The following is a 22,120-nucleotide window of genomic DNA, read 5'->3' as shown; positions in this document are numbered from 1 at the left end:
AGCCCTCCATATTCGAGTTTCCTCCGTATACGCAGATTCAACCAAGTGCAGGTCGTGCAGTACTACAGTGCTTACTATTGAAAAAGGATCTGTGTGTGAGTGGACCTTCGCAGTTCAATCTGTGTTATTCAAGGGTCAACTGTATACAGTTCACAGATTTGGAAACCAAGACTCCAAAAAGCTGAAGTAACTTACACAAGGTCACGTAACTCTAAGAGGCCACTCTAAAACACAGAAAGTGTAAAAGTCATTTTACTTTAATTAAAAAATCATGTAAAGAAAGTCACGTTAGCAAAATCAGATAGTCACCAAATATCAGTGAAGTCGTCACTGCAAAGTCCATACCAGATGGTCCTGCGTCCTCTTCTCCCCACCCCGGTTTGGGCTGGTGTATTTTGCAGCTATGCAGTAAAGACCTGGGTCGTTTGTGAGCCCTGAGAAGCAGAAAGCACATCCGCACGCTGGGGGCCTCTTGGGGGGTTGAAGTGGGGCTGCAGGTGGCCCCATTTCGCTTTCCTTCTGCTTTCTCGGTTTCTCTGTGCCGCTTCACTCGCCCTGGCCCAGCCTTCGGGGGTGTTCAATTCAGCAGCCGGGGAGAAAACCTCATCCGTTCCTCCTCAGACGGCTTTGAGGGGAAACAAAGGAGCAAGTGCAGTGGGTACGCACTGGCACTGAGAGATGATTTTTGAAGTCGTCTTCTGAGAACTGAGCCATGGTCCCAGATCTATGTCTGCTTCCCTGACCGGAAAGAGAACCTGGGTGGAGAGAGAGAGGGGTCAGAGGAAACAGAGCGAGTTCTGAAGTGGGAGGTGCAGAACCTCCTGCAAAATCTGCAAGCAGCTCCTGCAGGCCATTTCCTCGGGGCTCATTATGGGACAGGCACTGTTCCAGGGCTTTCCATCTACTAGCTCATTTCAAACTCATAACAACATGAGGAGGTGAGTACAATCAATACCCCCATTTTATAGATGAGCAAACTGAGGTTATGGGAGGTTAAGTAACAGGCCCAAGGTCACACAGCATACCTTGGAACCACTGGGACTTGGGCCCAGAGCCCACATAACTACTGTGCTAGACTGACAGATGGAGTCTGGAACCTTTTTTTTTTTTTAAATTTCTGATTTTAAGTGGTTTTTATTGTAGAGGAAGTGATAACTTCTCAATGGTACCTACAATTATAAAATAGATATTTGCAATGAATAAAGAGTAACATGTAAGTTCTTGGATATAACAGATAAAACATATAAAGATATCCCCTGAGGCATGAGTAACAAACTTTCAGTCCCCCTCATGCAAAGTTTTGAAAAGGAAGAATGACATCTGGGGGCTTCCCTGGTGGCGCAGTGGATAAGAATCTGCCCGCCAACGCAGGGGACACAGGTTCTATCCCTGGTCGGGGAAGATTCCACATGCCTCGGAGCAACTAAGCCTGTGCGCCACAACTACTGAGCCCGCGTGCCACAGCTACTGAAGCCCGCGCGCCTAGAGCCCGTGCTCCGCAACAAGAGCAGCCACCGCAATGAGAAGCCTGCACACCGCAATGAAGAGTAGCCCCCGCTCACCGCAACTAGAGAAAAGCCCGCGCTGCAACGAAGAGCCAGTGCAGCCAAAAATAAATAAATAAATAAAATTTTAAAAACAGAATGACATCTGGGGTTGATCAAAGTACAGTGACACAAAGTACAGTGTCAATGCTATTTCCAGTTGTAGGAAAGATGGCTGGTGGGCTGAAAAGTCAGTGATGGGGATACGGGCTCTTGCTTCCAGTCAAAGACAAACCTCTTGAGCACCGCTAGCAGCTCTGCCAGCAACAGCAGGACGAGCCCTTGACTCACATGCGGATACAGGCGTTAGGGCTCAGCCGCACGCCCCCTGAGCCTGCGCATACCCCGCCAACCCCACTTCCCTGTCTCAGGAAACGTCATTCAAGCCAGCAACCGGGAGTTGTTCTCAACTCGTCTCCCCTCAGCCCACCTGCTGTATTTTAGTCACCACGCCCCAGCTATGTTCTGATCCCCCCACTTCTCATCTCCTCCACTGCCACCCGCAGGCCAAGCCACCAGGAGGAGCATAACAGCCTCCCCTCCCCCCACAATCCACTCATGGGGTGGCCAGAATGACCGCGTCACTGTGCAGAGCTCAGTCACTCCTCAGCTTAAACCCTTGCATGGCTCCCCACTGTCCTCAGGACAAAGACAAAAATCCTTCTCAGCATGACCTACTTCTTCGGAGAGTCGTTCATTCATTCATTCACTCATTCATTCCATTAGCTCAGTAATCTTGTCTGACGTGAATTTGTGGTCTCACGCTCTTTAAACCTGTGTCCTCAGGCTGGCTTACAAACATTGTATTTTTGCCGTATCAGGCTCAAACTCCAATTAAGTAACCCAAAGAACTCCCCTAGAAGAGGGAGAAAGAAACCAGTAGCTTATGGGGACTTCCCTGGTGGTCTGGTGGTTAAGAATCCGCCTTCTGATGCAGGGGACACGGGTTCGATCCCTGGTCAGGGAACTAAGATCCCACATGCCGTGGGGCAACTAAGCCCGCGTGTGTCGCAACCACTGAGCATGCGGGCCACGGCCGGAGAGAAGCCCATGCACCTCAGCAGAGGATCTCGCGTGCTGCAAAAAGATCCCGAACACCGCAACTAAGACCGACACAGCCAAAAATAAAATAAATAAATAAATATTAAAAGAAAGAAACCAGTAGCTTATGGGTCTAGAAGCCTTGTTTACAGTGAGATCCTCAGCCAGTGAATGTCCCAAATAAACACCTTCAGATCTGACACCTGCTGTAGGGTGGAGATGCTCTTTCATTCATTATCTTACCTCGGGAGACCCTTTCTTGGGGAAGAGACACTCCCACTGGCCCTACTTGTCCCCTCAACCCTTCTTCACAAAGCAGCCAGAGTGACCTTTTTATAGGTGACTATGGACATGTCACTCCCCAGCTTCAAACCTTCCAAGGTCTTTCCGAAGCACTTAGAATGAAACCCAAAGTCGTCACCGGGATCCACTCGGCCCCGAATGACCCGCTCCCTCCCCTTCTCCAACCTTGCCTCCCTTCTCTTTGCCGCTCCAGCCACCATGATCTCTGTTGCACAAGCTCTCTCCAGCCTCTGGCCTTTACACCTGCTGTTCCCTCTGCCAGGAAGGCAGGGAAAACTCAGGTCGCTATGGCCTTCCAGGGCTCAGCTTGAATGTTGCCTTTCCATAGACGTCTTCTGGGACTCCCCAAATCTAAAGTAGCTCCCTATCGGGAACTTCCTGGCGGTCCAGTGGTTAGGACTCCGCGCTTTCACCGCCCAGGGCCCGGATTCGATCCCTGTTTGGGGAACTAAGATCCCATAAGTCGCGTGGCATGGCCAAAAATAACTTTAAAAAAAAAAAAAAACAGCTCCTGATCAACCTCTTTCTCAGCACCCTATTTAATGGTCTTCAGCACAGGTAGGGCCATCTGAAGCTGTCCCGTTAGTACATTTCCTGACCGGTTCACCCTCTGCCTCCCCTGCTGGAATGTAAGCGCCATGAGGGCAGGGAATCCGTCTTGCTCACTGTATCCCCAGCACCTAGACCAGTGCCTAGCACATGGTAGGCTCTCAATAAGTATTTGTTGGAAGAGTAAGTAAATGTGGTTTCAGGTGGTCTCGTCTGATAAAGCTGTTTCATGCAGCCATTCAAGAAAGCCTGGTAGGGCTTCCCTGGTGCCGCAGTGGTTGAGAGTCCGCCTGCCGATGCAGGGGACACGGGTTCGTGCCCCGGTCTGGGAAGATCCCACATGCTGCGGAGCGGCTGGGCCCGTGAACCATGGCCGCTGAGCCTGCGCGTAATACTTAACTGAACTAAGACACGCACTCGGGGGGCTGTTTGCCCCTGCAGAAGCATCCCCTCTCTTCACTAGCCTGCGGCTCCAGGCGGCTGAGCTCTGTGGGGGATCTCAACAAGCTCCCTTGTCCTCTAGCTTCCGGCTGGGCTCAGCCAATGGGAAGCGCCTGCACGCGTGGGGAGGGTGGGAAGAGAGAGAGGTGAGGGCATTCACTCCCTGCTCTGTCCGTGCCAGGCTTTGTTTCACTAGTTACTGTGTGCTCCTCTTCTAAAGGCCACATGCCTGTATGACTCTCCCCCTTCCCCTCACAGCTCCCTCCCCCCGCCCCTCTGCTGCCCACCCCAGGATGCTTCTCCATGCTTCTCCATCCCGCATCTCTGTTCCCACGTCTGTAAAATGTCCCTTCTTTAAATCTTTTCAGTCACTCCTTTGGCGTGAGCCTTTGTTGATAAGCAAGAACCCTGGATGATGGGCCCCACGGCCCTGCAATATCACTCCTGGGTATATATCCCTGGGAAATTCACACCCAGGTCCAGGAGAGGACATGAAGAAGCATGGAGATATTCACTGCAGCACTGTCCACAGTGGGGGAGGCAACCTGCGATCCCATCGCTGGGGTCAGAAACAAGTTGGATGTCTATGCTGCTATATGGACAGCTCTTAAAAACTGCTTAATGTCCATCCACAGATGAACGGATAAATCGAATGTGGTCTATACATACCATGGAATATCACTGGGCCTTAAAGAGGAAAGAAATTCTGACACGTGGTACAACATGGATGAACCTGAAGACATTATGCTAATCACATGAGCCAGTCATGAAAGGACAAATACTGCATGTCTCCACTTATATGAGGTCCCAAGGGTAGTCAGATTCATAGAGACCGAAAGTAGAGTGGTGGGTGCCAGGGGCTGGAGGAGGGGAACAGAAGAGTTAATGGTTAATGGGGACAGAGCTTCGGGACAGGATGACGAAACAGTTCCGGAAATGGATAGTGGTGGTGGACGCACAGGATCTTAATGCATTTAATGTGACTGAATTGTACACTTAAAAGTGATTAAAATGGTCTCACAGACAGAGAAAACAATCTTATGGTGAGCAAAGGGGAAGTGGCGGGGATGGATAAATTAGGAGTTTGGGATTAATAGATACAAACTACTGTATATAAAATAGATGAACAACAAGGACCTACTGTACAGCACAGGGAACTATATTCAATATCTTGTAATAACCTATAATGGAAAATAATCTGAAAAAGAATATATATATTTGTATAACTGAATCGTTTTGCTGTATACCTGAAACTAATACAACATTATAAATCAACTGTACTACAATTTCTTTATTATTATTATTTTTTTTTGGCTGCGCCACACGGCATACAGGATCTTAGTTCCCCGACCAGGGATCAAACCCGCAGCCCCTGCATTGGAAGTGTGGAGTCTTAACCACTGGACCACCGGGGAAGTCCAACTATACTTCAATTTTTAAAAAAATAATTAAGGGCTTCCCTGGTGGCACAGTGGTTGTGAGTCCGCCTGCCGATGCAGGGGACACGGGTTCGTGCCCCGGTCCGGGAGGATCCCACATGCTGCGGAGCAGCTGGGCCTGTGAGCCATGGCCGCTGGGCCTGCGCGTCCGGAGCCTGTGCTCCGCAACGGGAGAGGCCACAACGGTGAGGGGCCCGCGTACCGCAAAAAAAAAAAAATTAAAATGGTAAATTTTATGTTAGGTATGATTAAAATAAAAAATATGAGAAAAAAAAAAAAAGATCATTCAAACTCAGTTCTCAAAGCCCAAAGCATCTGACCATATATCGGCTAAAGCTATGCTGTCCAATACAGTGGCCACATGCCTTTTGAGCCCTTGAAACAAAACGAGTCTTTTTTTTTCTAAATTAATTAATTAATTTTATTTATTTTTGGCTGCGTTGGGTCTTCATTGCTGTGCACGGGCTTTCTCTAGTTGCGGTGAGCGGGGGTTACTCTCTGTTGCGGTGCACAGGCTTCTTATTGTGGTGGCTTCTCTTGTTGTGGAGCACGGGCTCTAGGGCGCGCGGGCTTCAGTAGTTGTGGCACACGGGCTTAGCTGCTCCGCGGCGTATGGGATCTTCCCAGACCAGGGCTCGAACCCGTGCCCCCTGCATTGGCAGGCGGATTCTTAACCACTGTGCCACCAGAGAAGCCCCATAACGAGTCTTTAACTGAAATGTGCTGTCAGTGTAAAATACACATCAGATTTCAAGGGCTTACTATTTAAAAAAAAGAATGTAAAATATCTCATTAATAATGTTTTATAGTGATCACACGTTGAAATGATAATATTTTGGATGTGTTGGGTTAGTAAAATATATTATTAAAATTTAAAAAAGAGTTCCTGAGGGAATTCCCTGGCAGTCCAGTGGTTAGGACTCTGCGCTTCCACTGCAAGGGTCACGGGTTCCATCCCTGGTCGGGGTACTAAGATCCCGCATGCCAAGGTACAGCCAAAAATTTTTTTAAATATGTATTTCTTTTTCTAAAAAAAAAGGGTGCCTGATAAAAAAGAAAACAACAACAGTGCTTAGTGAAGAAAAAAAAAAACAATACGAGGAAACAGAATGAAGTGTTAAACAAAATATCAGTTACTATTGAAAATACATCCACAAAAGACAATATACAATTTTTAGAACATGGTAAATAAATACCCATAGGAGACTGGCTGAGGGGGAGGGGAGCTGGGAAGCAGAATGGGAATGGGGGATGGGGATAAAGAGGGAACAAATAAAACCAAGAAGAAAGGGGTCTTACGCTCACAGCGAGGTGCATTGTGCCATGAGCTGAGACTCACTAATGCAACCCTATGTTCCTGAGATCCAAAAAGAGAAAAATAAAAATAAAATTTTCTCCTCTCTCTTGAAACAAAGGCATCTTAATTAAACCTGCCCTGGAAGGTAACTCAGAATCTCTGATCCCTCAAAATTATTTCCCTGTGAAGTTGGAGTCCACGAAGTCCTTGCAGAATAGGTCACTGCAGCACCCCCAGCTTAAGCACCACACCTGGTGCACAATATAGACTCAGTGAGGGTTTGTTGACTGACTAATGACCGAATGAATGGAAGAAAACAAGGTCCCCTCAGCCCTCCCTGAGAGGCAGGAATAATGGAGCAAGAGCCAGATGGCGGCCTAGGACCTGATACAGCCTGCGATGGTGGGTCGTTTGGATCGTACAGTCTTTATTTTTAATCTTAAATTATTTGCCAGCATTTGGAAATCAGATTCCATGAACAAATCCGGCTTCTCGGCTTCACTCAAGAAGCGGAAGCTCTGGTAACATGTTATTCCTAGGCCAGACAGAACTGAGGGGCAACTGTCCCCTACCCCACCCCACAGCCCCATCACTCATCCACATTAAGTGCTTGGCCCCCGTAGGCTTTCTAGTTTGAGATCCCTGATCGAGGCTGTTTCTCACTTTCGATCCAAAAGACCAGGAGCTGATAAACTGTCACCAGGCCGGACATTCTCAAAGCAACCAAGGCAAACCAGCTGCTCCCTTCAGCCTGGGGTGGAGGAAAGGTGTGCCTAATTGTACTGACATCTATCTGTAGACAGAAAAGGCACATCTCAAGGTGTGGTCCAAGGGTTCCCCACATCAGAACTGTCTGGGAATTTAGTAAAAATCCAGATTTCTGGGCCTCATCCTAGAACCGATGACTTGATATCTGAGAATCTGAATTTTAACTAGTGTCCCACACCCATGGTTTGAGGCACAGCAAGCAAAGAAACAAGGGATTAACAATGGTGCGTGAACACGAAGGGGGTATTCAGAGGACACTGCATTATGGGTCCCAGCGTTGGGAGACCCAGGGTCCTCCAAAGTTGGTGATGAACTAGCCCCCTTAAACTCCAATCATTATTGTTACTGTGTTTTTCTTGTGGTTGTAATATTATTATTATTTGGTTATTGTTATTATATCATAGGGAGGCAGTGGAGTGTAGAATCTGGATTTCCTTGGGTTCAAATCCTGACTTCACTGTTTACTATCTGTGTGACCCTGGGTACGTAACTTTACTTTTAGGTCTTTACTTCCCCATCTGTAAGTTGGGGATTGTAATAGTTCCTACCTCATAGGGTCACTGTGAAGAGTCAATGAATTAAAATATGTTAAATGCTTACGCTACTGCCTGGCAGATATTATAATACACCGGCAATGAGTTTTCATAGCAGCTGCAAGACCACAACCAGGAGAGCAGGACCTCCCCCTCTCACCCCAACTCCTTCCTTTAGTGATTATTTAGTGGCAACAGGGGGCAGCCAGGTGACTTACAGCTTCCTTATGATTGTCTCCTCCTTGTTACTGCTGGCATTGCTGGCCCTGGTAACCAGAGCATCTTTTTCTCTTCTTCCTCCTGGGCCTTCTCTTGCTGGGATCAGGCCACTAGGAAAAAGGAGACAAATAAGTGGGTTGTTTTATTGTAGATCTCTTATCTGTGCAGCTCTGAAAGTGAAGGTGCTTAATAATTATTATTATATTAATAATATTATCATTGAAATGTTACAGTTAGACATTCTGACTCAGATGATTAGAATCTTCCTTCCACCTTTCCACTGTTGACACCTCTTCTTTCTTTCCCTTGGCTAATTCCATTGGCTGGTACTTTAAGCTTCTCCAATTGCTAGAAATATAACCATGTATAAATCCTCTAACTTAACCCTTGATTTCCTAATTAGTAAAATAAGGATAATGAAAGTACCTAATTCCTAGGATTGAGGGATTAAGCGAGATAATAAATGGAATTCATTCATTCGTTCAACAAATATTATTAAGCTACAAATTGTACCAATGTATATAGACATAGCAATTAACAAAATAGATAAAATACCTTCTCTCATGCAATTTATATCCCATTGGGAAAGGAAACAGTCAAGAAACAAATAAATAAGTAAAATTTAAAAATATATAGTAAGTCAGATGGTGATAAGACCTAGATTGATATTGATCAATAAGATATTTAGGTCAGGTGACCCAAAGAGGGCCAGAGTACTTCCCTGGATTTGATGTACAGAAGTTGGAAGAAGGCTATTCTCTCTCACTTGCTGATTGCCAGCAGCCATGCTTCCTAAGATTCAGAGAAGGACTGTCTTTAATACAAAATAATAAGGCCAATAAAGAGAAGCAAAGAGGAAAGAAAGAGGCACACAGTCCCTGATTCCAACACTGAGGCCTTAGTTGCAGTTTTTCCTTTATTTCTGAGACCAGTTCCAGGATCCTTCCCAGCTATGTGACCGATAAAACTCCCTTTTGTGCTTAAGCTAGTTTGAATTGGATCTCTGTCACCTGCAACCGAAAGAAGGCTGACCACGGTGAAGCATTTAAATGTCTGACCCAGGGACTTCCTTGGTGGTCCAGTGGTTAAGAATCCGCCTTCCATGGGACTTCCCGGGTGGCGGAGTGGTTAAGAATCTGCCTGCCAATGCAGGGGACACGGGTTCAAGCCATGGTCCGGGAAGATCCCACATGCCGTGGATCAACCAAGCCCCTGCACCACAACCACTGAGCCTGCACTCTGGAGCCTGCAAGCCACAACTACTGAGCCCCCGTGCCACAGTTACTGAAGCTCAGGCGCCTGGAGCCCGTGCTCCGCAAGAGAAGCCACCGCAATGAGAAGCCTGTGCACTGCAATGAAGAGTAGCCCCTGCTCGCCACAACTAGAGAAAGCCCGCATGCAGCAACGAAGACCCAACACAGCCATAGATAAATAAATAAATAATTTTTTAAATATTAAAAAATAATCTGCCTTCCAATGCAGGGGATGCAAGTTCGATCCCTGGTGGGGGAACTAAGATCCCACATGCCGTGGGGCAACTAAGCCAGGGCGCCACAACTAGAGAGCCCACATGCTGCAACTAAGACCTGATGCAGCCACATAAATAAATAAATAAATATTAAAAAAAAAAAAGTCTGACCCAGTAAGCTCATTAGATCCACTTAGGTATTTTGTTGTGGTACCTACTGGTAAATTTATGTCGATGCTATAGGCATCAATTTTCCGCTTACTACAGACTGAATTCATATGTTGAAGCCCTAACCCTTAATGTTATGGTATTTGAAGATGGGACCTTTGGAAGACAATTAGGTTTACATGAGGTCATGAGGGTGGGCCCTCATGATGGGATTAGTGCCCTTGTAAGAAGAGACACCAGACGGCTTGCTCTCTCATTCTCCCCACCATTTGAGGACACAGCAAGAAGGCAGCTGTCTACAAGCCAGGAAGAGCCAGAACCAACCATACTGGCACCTTGACCTTGGACTTCTAGCCTCCAGAACTGTGAGAAAAAAAATTTCTATTGTTTAAGCCACCCAGTCTCTGGTGTTTTGTTATGGCAGCTTGAGCTGACTGAGATACCCCTTTAGGTATGAATGTCAGATAGCAGAATTTACCCCTCTCTCTCTTTCTTTGCAAAGAGTGGGCTCTTATTACTTAATATTATTTCTATTTTTATTATATATATTTATTATAATAATATTCATATGAGAATCATCTAAAAATTATCTTTTCCCACTATCTACCATTACATAACACCCTAAAACTTAGTGATTTAAAACTATGATGATTTATGACTTCTCATGATGGCTCTGTTTCTTATGGTTCATTTGGTGGTTCTCCTGATGGTCTAGTTTGGGGTTCTCAACTGGCTGCATTCAGTTGGAGGATCAGCTGGGGGCTGGATGCAGCTGGGGCTGTCATATGGGGCACCTTGGTTCTTCTTCATGTGACCTCTCCATGTGACTACCTTGAGCTTCCTCATAGCATGGTGGTCTCAAGGCAGCAATCTGAGAGCACAAACATGGAAGCTGCTAGGCCTTTTAGAGCCTTAACCTAGGAAGCCAAACAGCATCACTTCTACCACATTCGATTGGTCAGAGCAAGTCATAGGGCCGTCCAGATTCAAGGGGACGGAAAACAGACTCTACCTCTACTCCGATGAGAGGAGTGGAAAAATTTCATTGGAAAAGGAATGCAGGGGGACTTCCCTTGTGGCACAGTGGTTAAGAATCCGCCTGCCAAAGTAGGGAACACGGGTTCGAGCCCTGGTCCGGGAAGATCCCACATGCCGCGGAGCTACTAAGCCTGTGTGCCACAACTATTGAGCCAGCGCTCTAGAGCTTGTGCGCCACAGCTGCTGAGCCCGTGTGCCGCAACTACTGAAGCCCGCGCGCCTAGAGCCCGTGCTCCGCACAAGAGAAGCCACCGCAATAAGAAGCCCGCGCACCGCAATGAAGAGTAGCCCCAGCTCGCTGCAACTAGAGAAAGCCCACGCGCAGCAACGAAGACCCAATGCAGCCAAAAATAAAATAATTAATTAATTAATTAATTAATTAAAAAAGGAATGCAGGATGGGAAAAACCGTTGTGACCATCTTTGGAAACAGTCGACCATCTCTGCTTTCAGTTAAAACTATCATTAGTATGAGCTTCGGCCTCCAAATTGATGCAGTTGCTAAGAGAACACCTCAGTTGACATTCTGGTTTCTCCAGAATATATAACACAGGAGACTAAACAGAATCCTGCTGTCTGTCTATTGGCCTGTACCAGATGGGAAGTGCACATCTGTTGTTCTCTGGGAATTCAAAACTGGAACTAACGTGGGTTGCTTTATTCACTAGCCAGCTGCTCATGGCATCGGCAGTCTAAGAGTTCCTCTTTTTAATTAACCGTGTCTGGAGTACTTATTAAACGAGATGAAGACAGGTCTTTCCATTAGCAGCGTTCCAACCTCAGCAGAAGGAAGACAATTAAATTCCTGTTGGCAGAGCTCAGCTCTTTTGGATTTAGCTTCCTAGGACATTTTTACTTTGATGCTCTCTTAATGATGCCACATTGAATGAATTTAAGGAATAATATCATTGGAGCTTTGTTTTGTTTTGAATTAGAGTATTTCCTTACTTCCAAACTTTCCGAGTCCAAATGTGGCATGCTAATTAAAAGCTCAGGCTCTAATGTCAGGCTGTCTGACGCCATGTCTCAAGGTTGCCACCACCAGCCCTGGGACTTCAAGCAGGTACTTGACCTCTCTGACCCTTAGATCATCTTGGGGATAACATTACCCTAACTCATAGGCTTGCTGTGAACACTAATTGAAATGATGCTCGGGATACACTTAGCACATGGTAAGCATTGATAAATATTAGTTGGCACTACATTTTGTTTGTTTTGGTTTTTACTTTTTGGCGGCACCCTGAGGTATGTGGGATCTTAGTTCCCTCACCAGGGATCGAACCTGCGCCCCCCTGCATTGGGAGCTCGAAGTCTTAACCACTGGACCACCAGGGAAGTCCTGGCACCATGTTTTTATTCTCTTGATCTTTCCTTCTCCTGCCTCTAAGGAAACCTGCTTTGTTTAACTCAGTGTTTCCCAGACTTATTCAACCACAGAGCTCCTTTTTGCCGCGCTGTGTGGCTTGTGGGAACTCAGTTCCCCGACCAGGGATTGAATCCGGGCCACAGCAGTGAAAGCGCCGAATCCTAGCCACTGGACCACCAGGGAACTCCCTAGAGCTCCCTTTTCAAGAAATACCTACATAAAGTAAACTATTTGGGGAAACATGGTGCAGAAGGATAAAGTGAAGTCCAAACCTGCTATGTCAACAGCTTCCTTATTTCCTCTCTTGCTTGTCCTACAGTTCCTCCTCTACCCAGTATTATTGTGATCTTTTCTAACTTGTAATTTTTATACAATTTCAAACTTAGAGAAAAGGTGTAATCCTAGTACAAAAACTTCCCATATATCTACCCAGATCCCTCAAATGCTTATCCGTGTATCTATCTACCTACCCATCCATCCATCCATCCACCTATCCACCTACCCACCCACCCATGCAACCATCTTCTCCCTGAACCACTTGAGAGTAAACTGGAGAAAAGAATCTTACCCCCTCACTCCTAAATGCTTAAGTGTCTTTCCAGAGAACAAGGACATTCTCTCACATAACCAAGTCATTCAGTTATCAAAATCACCGCATTGATCTTTTAAAATAGTAAATCAGACTGTGTCATTCCCTTAAGATTTCCCAAGATCTTCACATTACACTTACAATAAAACTAGAGCTCCTGGGCTTCCCTGGTGGCGCAGTGGTTAAGAATCTGCCTGCCAATGCAAGGGACATAGGTTTGAACCCTGGCCTGGGAAGATTCCATATGCCGTGGAGCAACTAAGCCCATGTGCCACAACTATTGAGCCTGAGCTCTAGAGACCGCAAGCCACAACTACTGAAGCCTGAGTGCCTAGAGCCCGTGCTCCGCAACAAGAGAAGCCACCACAATGAGAAGCCCACGCACTGCAACGAAGACCCAACACAACCAAAAATAAATAAATAAATAAATTTATTTAAAAAAAAAAACCCCAAACTAGAGCTCTTTCCTGTGTCCAAAAAGGCCACCCCTCCGTCTCTTCTGGACCGTCCTCTACCTCATATTCCAAGTTCCACCATGGTGGGACTCTTAAATTGGCCAAATGGGTTCCTACCTCAGGGCCTTTGCGCTTCTTGTTCTACTTTTACGCAACCAAAACTTTACATGGTTGGCTGCTTCTTGTCATTCACCTCAGGGGGGTCTTCCCTGACCACCCAGTCTAAAGCAGGGCCCCCCCAGCACTCTACTCTCTGTCATGTCACCTTGATCTACATTCTCTTCAGCATTCACCACCATTATCCTGTGTGTTCATTGCAGGCCTTCTGGCTGATTGCCTGTCTTCCCCCTAGACTAGCACGGACTTTCTGTTTTGTTCCTGCTCTACCCCCAGTGCCAGGAATAGTGTCTGGCATATAGTGGGTCTTCAATAAGTAGATTGGACGAACATAAGAACAGATATGTAATATATCAAGGAATTCTAGGCAGTGTCTTGCTCTGCGGTGTAGGAGCCCCAGGCGGCACAGCCCACCTCTTATAGCACTGCAGCTCTTCCTGCACCACCAGCAGCTGCGACTTGAGTTTGTTGCGCTCCTGCAGCACGTCTCTCAGCTCCTGTAGAGTAAAGCGTGGTCGGTTGGGATCTGTCAGGTCAACCACCATTTTGTCTGGTCCCAGGTTCATCTGTAAGAAAAGATATCACTTATACAGTTTCCCTCATGAGGATGGACTGTCCATCCTAGAAAGGAAACTTCTCTTGTTCTGTTACTACTCCCAGGGATCCGATGAGATGAGACGTTGCCTGTTGGAAGTGTTTGGTTGATGGTAAAGAGGCAAGAATTTCAAGTACCATTCTCCAAGAAAGGAGCCAGGGCTCCTTGGAGAAAAGCTGAGTCCAGGGCTGGAACAGGGAAAGTCCAAGTTGAGTCTGGAACATTCCATTGTGTAAGGGATGGAGACAGATCAAAAGGACACAGTTTGAAGGCACTCCTACTGGCCAAACTGAACGACTTGAGTATCCGCGTGAATAGTAACAGGAATGGATAGTAACCCATTAAATAAAAACAGGATTCAGGAATCCATACTTAAAATTTTTAATTTAGGGAATTCCCTGGTGGTCCAGTGGTTAGGACTCCAAGCTTCCACTGCGAGGGGCATGGGTTCAATCCCTGGTCGGGGAACTAAGATCCCACATGCTGAGTGGCGTGGCCAAAAAAATAAAATAAATAAAAATTTAAATTTAAATTAATTAACTAATTAATGGGGATGTAATGGCTAATCTTATGTGTCAACTTGACTGGGCTAAGGGATGCCCAGACAGCTGGTTAACCCATTATTTCTGGGTGTGTCTGTGAAGGTGTTTCTGGAAGAGATTAGCATTTGACTTGGTGACCTGAGTACAGCAGAGGCTCCTCCCCAGTGTGGGTGGGCTTCATCCAATCCATTGAGGGCCTGAATAGAACAAAAAGGTGGAGAGAGGGTGAATTCACTCCCTGCTTGAGCAGGACATCCTTCTTCTCCTGCCCTTGGACAGTGCACATCAACCCTCCTGGTTCTTGGGCTTTTGGACCTAGACCAGGACTTATGCCATCAGCCCCCTGACACAAGCCTTCTGACTTGGACTGAATTACACCACCGGCTTTCCTTATTCTACAGTTTGCAGGCAGCAGATTGTGGGTCTTCTCGGCCTCCATAACCACGTGAGCCGATTCCTATGATAAACAATTTCATCTGTGTCTATATCTACATCTATATCACCTATTGTTCTATTTCTCTGGAGAACTCGGACTAATACCAGAAGGGAGGAGGGGGATCTGTACTTTACAGAAGAATGCCAATTAATAAGTGTAGAAGATGATAGAGTCAGAAAATCATCCTTTTGCAACCAACGCAGTAATAATTGATTCAGGCAAGACTAATGAATGGACCTAAAACTTTGGGGTGAAAGTTTGTTGAGGAACAGGATATTTCACAGTTTCAAAGTACTTTCCCATAGGCTACTTATGCATTACAAAGGGAACAAAGACACCCTTACAGTGCAGAAATCTTGCAGACACCACCTTAACCAAGTGATAGAAGTTATCATCGCCAATAACGACAAACTGAATCAGGTGCCTCCTGATATGAGGCACCGAGAAGGACACAGCACACTTAAGTGGTATCCCTGCTAAACATGTATAACTTGAATCTAACCATGAGGAGACATCAGAACAAGCCCAAGTTGAAGGACATTCTACAGACTAACTGATATACAATCTTCAAAAAATGTCAAGGTCATGAAAGACAAGGAAAAGCTGAGGAACTGTTCCAGACTAAAGCTGGCTAAAGAGATATGTCCTAAAGGTGCCGTATAACCCTGCATTGGATCTTGCATCAGAAAAAAAAATGCGATAAAGGATATTATTATGAATTTTGAATAGGGATGGCCTATTAGATCTTAGTATTCTACCAACTATTCCCCCTGAATTCAATTATTTATTGTGGTTATGTAACAATATGTCTTAGGAGATACACACTGAAGTATTTAGTATTTAGGGTGAAAGATCCTAATCTTTTACTAACTCTGCAGCTAACATAATGTCTGAAGATTCTGAGCAAATAAATAATATATAGACATAAATATTTGTTAAATATGAGTACACATGTGCATATATACATGTATGTATATATATAATACTTCAGTGTGTATCTCTTAAGACATAGTATACACACACACAAACACATATATACATACACCTGAATATAACACCTGAATTGAGGTGAAGGGTATACAAGTGTTCATTGTACTTATCTTGCAACTCTTCCATAGGTTTGACATTTTTTCAAAATAAAGCAAATATTTGAAAACAACCTAAATGTCCATTAGCAGAAGTCTAGTTAAACAAACTAAGGCACAACCACACTCTGGAATATTCTACAGGTGACAAAGAGAATAAGCCACACTATAAAGAGAAATGCAATAGTGACCACATTCCTCTTCTCGGATTGATAAACATCAGCGTGTTTGAAAACACACTGTGTTGTAAAAGCTGTGGGGAAACCAGTTCCTTCACCGATTGCAGAGGGAGCCAATCTCTTTAACCCCTTTGGAGTGCAACTTGACAATACTTATTACACCTTCCAATGTAGGGGACTTCCCTTCCCTGGTGGCGCAGTGGTTGAGAATCCGCCTGCCAATGCAGGGGACACGGGTTCGAGCCCTGATCCGGGATGATCCCACGTGCCGCGGAGCAACTGAGCCTGTGCGCCACAGCTACTGAGCCTGCGCTGTAGAGCCCGCGAGCTGCAACTGCTGAAGCCCACACACCTAGAGCCCGTGCTCCGCAACAAGAGAAGCCACCACAATAAGAAGCCCGAGCTCGTTGGTCTCGGAGGCAGAAGCGAGATGACGAAGGGAACGTCCTCGTTTGGAAAGCGTCGGAATAAGACGCACACGTTGTGCCGCCGCTGTGGCTCTAACGCCTACCACCTTCAGAAGTCGACCTGTGGTAAATGTGGCTACCCTGCCAAGCGGAAGAGGAAGTATAACTGGAGTGCTAAAGCTAAAAGACGAAATACCGCCGGGACTGGTCGAATGAGGCACCTAAAAATTGTATACCGCAGATTCAGGCATGGATTCCGTGAAGAAACAACACCTAAACCCAAGAGGGCAGCTGTTGCAGCATCCAGTTCACCTTAAGGATTTCAATTATTAGTCACGCAATAAATGTTCTGGTTTTGAAAAAAAATAAAAAAAATAAGAAGCCCGTGCACCACAACGAAGAGTAGCCCCCACTCGCCTTAACTAGAGAAAGCCCGCGCACAGCAATGAAGACCCAATGCAGCCATTAATTAATTAATTAAAAAAAAAAATTCCAATGTGGCTTTCCTTTGACCCAGTGAATCCACTTCCCCTAGATACTGAGGGGGCCAACTGCTACAGGTCAGAGTAATTCACTGTTGCATGGGGTCGGAGCAAACGATTGGAAAATGAAGGTCTTTTGATAGGAAACTTGTTAAAGCAGAGATTCTGAACCTTTTTTTTTTTGTGCCGTGGACCCTTACTGCAGCCTGGTAAAGCCCACGTGGATTTCATCTCAAAATACTGATTTTAAATGTATAAAAGGCATAGAATTACAAGAAAACCAACTAAGATAACACACTCATCAAAATCTTCTAAAAATAAATTTGTGATTCCTAGACCTGCTTCTTTATTAAATAACACGATGTAGCCACAGGTCTAATAAGATACAGAAGGAAAACAAAGTTTTGAGTTCTGCACTACACTGTAATGGGATATGAAAACATCTGTGATTTCCATTGGTGATTGTCACAGGTACTGCTAATATTACTGTGGTTTGTTGTCTATAGTCATAATTGAAGAAAGTGTTATATTTCAGATGGAGGTTGGTGAAAATAAAAATACAATTTCTTCTCATGCAAGTTCATAGATTTTGCGGATTAGAATCATGGTCCTCTTGGGGGGGTTCCAAAAACTCCAAGTTAAGAACCCTTACGTTGAGCAATTGATAACACTGTACGGTGGAAGTTTTCAAAAGCCATTAAAAGGTGAGGAAGCTCTTTATATTCTGATTTAGTACAACTTTCATGCCATGTTAAGTGAAAATAAGCAAGAGGCAGAACGGGGTATATATTATAATACCATTTGTGTGAATAATGGAAAAATATATTCATATCTGCTTGTGTTTGCACAAAGTATCTCTGGGTACTTTAAGAAACTGATCATTTTAATTTTTTCTAGGGAGGGGAAGTGGTGGCTAGGGGTGGAGAGAGATGGGGAGGGAGCTTTTCCAAGGCAAACACTTTTGTAACACTTGAATTTTGAACTTAAATTTTTAAAAAAGAAAGGAAACAAACTATTCTCATACCCATTGTGATGGCTACTGTAATCAAACAAACAAATCAGAAAGTAAGTGTTGGCAAGGATGTGGAAAAATTGGAACGCTTGTGCATTGCTGGTAGGAATGTAAAATGGTGTGGTCACTATGAAAAACTGAATGGCAGATCCTTTAAAAATTAAAAATAGAATTATCATGTGATGCAGCAATTCCACTTTTGGGTATATACCCCGAAGTCTTGAAAGCAGGGACTTAAAGAGAGATTTATGGATCCACGTTCATAGCAAAATTATTCACACAAATCAAGAGGTGGAAGCAACCCAAGTGTCCATCAACAGACAGATAAACAAACTGTGGTGGATCCATACAATGGAATAGTATTCAGCCTTAGAAAGGAAGGAAATTCTGACACATGCCACAACATGGAAGAACCTTGAGGACATTAAGTGAAATAAGCCAGTGGCAAAAGGACAAAGATTATCCGACTCTGCTTATATGAAGTACCTAGAATAGGTAAATCCATATAGACAGAAAGTAGAACAGTAGTTACCAGAGGCTTGAGGGAGAGGGGGCATTTGGAGTTAGTGTTTAGTGGGTACAGAGTTTCAGTTTCGTTTCGCAAGACAGGAGTTTTGGGGAGGATGGTGGTGATGGTTGCATAATAATGGCTGTGAATGTACTTAAGGCCACTGAACTCTGCACTTAAAAAGATGGTAACTTTTATGTCTACCACAACTAAAAATGGTAACTAAAAAAAACAAGAAAGAAAGAAACACTAGGGCATATTTTTATAAACTGTCTAGTGACACTAAATATTCATTTTCTCTGCCTTTTGCCCCACCCCTGTTCTTAAGACTACAGTTTGGGAGGAAAACGTGCCAGCTCATCTGCTGGCTGACAAGCTTGTCCGCTATGCCCCAGACAGGAAATGACCCGTCCCCCGTGCAGACCACACTGTTCATGGTCCATGATGGGGCTTCCTCCATATCCTTGTGCCTGGAGCTGGAGGTGACAGGAAAAGAGCACAGAATGTGAGCTGAGGGATCTTAGGCAAGTCATTTAACTGCTCTTGAATCTCAAAAGTCAGGCTACTAATCATGACACTCAACCATCTCATATGACGGATACTAAAGAAGAACCTTATCTACAAATATAATTGTCACCGTGAGCAATGAGTAGGTGAAATAAAAGAGTACCAAGGAAGCTACCAGAAACCTTCACTCTTCCCTATGAGTTTCAGCCACCCAGTTCCTGCTGTCCTTTCATGGCATACTTCTCAGTTTGTAATCCTGTAGTCTAGTTTCGGAGGTCTGTGTGTCTTGCCTCTCCCACTAGATGTGAAGCTCCGTGAAGGCAGGGACCTTGTCTAATTTAGTGCCATAGCTCCAGAGCCCACACAGTGCAGTCACTCATCAAATGTTACTACAAGAAAGGTCATAGGTCTGTATTTTAGTACAGTGTGGTTATGACTAGCATCTCTGAGCTCAAATCCTGCCTCCACCTCTTACTTGTTAAGTCCTCAGGCAAATTACTTAACTGTTCTATGCCTCCATTTCTGTAAAATGGGAATAATAATAGTATGAGGATTAAATGAGATAATCCCCTTGGGGCAGTTTTTTTTTTTTTTTAACTATAGCTGGAAATTCACTAGTGAGTCATGATATTAATTCAGTGAGTTGCAAAATAATTTAAAAATTCATAAAAATAGAATAGGAAAGTATGACTGTACATCATGTTTAGTAAGGGAGAGTTAGGGTAAATTGTTGAAACTTCTGTTTCATCAATACTGGATATCAACGTAAAATGTAATTTTGTAAAATGGGGGTATAACATATATACAGAAAAATGCACTAATCTTGAGTTTATAGCTTGACAATTTTTACCATATGTGTACACCCATGTAACCACACCTGGATTAATTCTCTATAAATGTCCCTCCTGCCCCCCCCCATTCTCCCATCCCAGGGCTACCATCAACCTGTCTTCTATAAGTAAAGATTAGTTTGCCTGTTCTTGAATTCCACGTGCAGGACGCTCTCTTTTGTACCTGGCTTCTGTCTCTCAATGTAGTATCTGTAGGATTCATCCATACAGTTGTGTGTATCACTACTCTGCTCTTTTTCATTGTTGTGTAGTATCCCATCATATGAATGCACCACAATTTAAAAAATGTATTCCTCTTTTCCATTTAGATTGTTTCCAGTTTGGCACAATTATGAATAAAGCTGCTCTGATTTTTTTTTTTTTCGGTACGCGGGCCTCCCACTGCCGTGGCCTCCCCCACTGCGGAGCACAGGCTCTGGACGGGCAGGCCCAGAGGCCATGGCTCACGGGCCCAGCCGCTCCGCAGCACGTGGGACCCTCCCGGACCGAGGCACGAACCCGCGTCCCCCGCATGGGCAGGCGGACTCTCAACCACTGCGCCACCAGGGAAGCCCTCTTTTTTTTTTTTTTTAATTAATTAATTAATTAATTTTTGGCTGAGTTAGGTCTTTGTTGCTGTGCGGGCTTTCTCGAGTTGCGGTGAGTGCGGGCTTCTCATTGCGGTGTCTTCTCTTGTTGCGGAGCACGGGCTCTAGGCGTGCGGGCTTCAGCAGTTGTGGCTCACAGGCTCTAGAGCGCAGACTCAGTAGTTGTGTCGCACGGGCTTAGTTGCTCCGTGGCATGTGGGATCTTCCCGGACCAGGGCTCGAACCCGTGTCCCCTGCATTGGCAGGCGGATTCTTAATCACTGCGCCACCAGGGAAGCCCTGAATATTCTTATATGTATCTTTTTGTGGTCATAAGTACTAATTTCTCTTTAGTTAAAAAGCATTTCTTACTCTAGGTCAAAGTTTCTCAAAGTGTGAAACCTGGACCAAGAGAATCAGCATCATCTTGGAACTTGTGAGAAATGCAGATTCTCAGGTCCCATTGCAGACCTACTGAGTCAGAAACTCTGCAGCTGGGGCCGGGCAATCTGTGTTTTAACGAACACTCAAGGTGATTTTGATGGCTGCTAAAGCTTGAGAACCACTGCTCAAGGTCCTGGTCAAAAATGCAGGAAGCCGCTGCTTTAGAACACACTCGGCACAGGGGCCAGCACCGAGCAAGTGCTCGATTAATGTTAACCATCTTAACGCTTCTAATCTGAGGACTGCATACTCGTAGTGATTTGTTTTGAGGGGCTTGGATGTTCAAGAGAAGAAAGCGTCCCCCCTGCCAGTGGCCGCTCCCAGCACTCACCTCCCTGCCGGCCGCCGAGCTCTCTCTCCGCAGCCCCTCCACCTCCTTCCGGAGGTTGTCCCGCTCCATTCTTAGCTCCTCCACCGTCAGGCTGCCCTCATTGACCAGCGCCTCCAGCATCTCCAGGACGCGGACGATCTTGAACTGCAGCTGTGTCACCCGGGGGTCGCTGCCCAGGGCCATCAGCTCGCGGCCCATCACGTAGGAGATGTCATATACGTCCTCGGCGGTCAGCTGGAAGGGGCTCTTGCCCAGGGCCCCCTCGGGCCCAGCCTCGTCCCCCTCCTCCTCTTCCTCCTCTCGCAAAGGGGGCTCCTCCATGGCCGCCCAGACCCCCGCAGCCTCCGGAGCTGCTGCTTTCTCGGAGTCTCCGAATGTCCAGCTTCCTCCCGGCACGGAAAACTTTCCGCGGGTCAGTGGACCCTGCCTGTTCAGGGCGGGGCAGGAGCAGCCAATCAGCGCAGCCGAGGGGTGGGCCCGGAGAGGGGCTGTAGGAGGAGGCCACGCAGGGCAGATCTCTGGCCAGGACTCCCGGTGCACCGTCCCAGCGGAGGCCCGTGCTGGAGTGTGGCCTCCAGGTTGTGGTTGGGGCACGAAAGGACAAGGGAAAGGGAGGGCCGCCGCGAAGAGGAACAGAGAGGTTAAGGGGTGACAGTGATCGCTCCCAGCCCGAGAGCTGTTGCAGACGGGGAGGGGCAGCGACCCCAGCTCCGCCCTTGGTGACAGCCACCGCAGAAGCCGGGTGTCCACGGAGACAGGGGCGGAGTTTCCACCGCATTCTGGGAAGGAGGCTAAAAAGCACACAACTCTTTCCTTTCTGCACTCAGGTGTTCCAGCCATA

At 45.9% G+C, this 22,120-nt stretch overlaps 1 protein-coding gene and 1 pseudogene across 1 annotated transcript; one reads left to right on the top strand and one right to left on the bottom strand.

Moving 5' to 3' along the window:
• Positions 1–239: 239 nt before the first annotated feature.
• RILPL2 (Rab interacting lysosomal protein like 2) lies at positions 240–21,765 on the bottom strand. Its single transcript, XM_060027931.1, has 4 exons — positions 21,280–21,765; positions 13,749–13,900; positions 8,134–8,244; positions 240–755 (listed from the first exon to the last, which is right to left on the bottom strand). The coding sequence occupies exons 1-4, from the start codon at positions 21,598–21,600 to the stop codon at positions 725–727; spliced, it is 615 nt and encodes a 204-aa protein (XP_059883914.1). The 5' UTR covers positions 21,601–21,765; the 3' UTR covers positions 240–724.
• LOC132436447 (large ribosomal subunit protein eL37 pseudogene) lies at positions 16,581–16,951 on the top strand (annotated as a pseudogene).
• Positions 21,766–22,120: the final 355 nt, after the last annotated feature.

Source organism: Delphinus delphis, chromosome 13 (assembly GCF_949987515.2).
Source record: "Delphinus delphis chromosome 13, mDelDel1.2, whole genome shotgun sequence".
Lineage (NCBI taxonomy): Eukaryota > Metazoa > Chordata > Mammalia > Artiodactyla > Delphinidae > Delphinus > Delphinus delphis.
Note: the sequence above shows the minus strand (reverse complement) of the source record. Positions and strands in the feature narration are given on the sequence as shown.

Excerpts from the sequence above, each read along its gene's own strand:
- RILPL2 (XM_060027931.1), bottom strand. The coding sequence starts at position 21,600 with ATGGAGGAGCCCCCTTTGCGAGAGGAGGAAGAGGAGGAGGGGGACGAG. Across the intron at positions 13,901-21,279 it reads GCTCGGCGGCCGGCAGGGAG|ATGAACCTGGGACCAGACAA; the intron begins GTGAGTGCTGGG and ends CTTTTCTTACAG. Across the intron at positions 756-8,133 it reads GAGACAATCATAAGGAAGCT|GTTCTCTTTCCGGTCAGGGA; the intron begins GTAAGTCACCTG and ends CTCTCCACCCAG.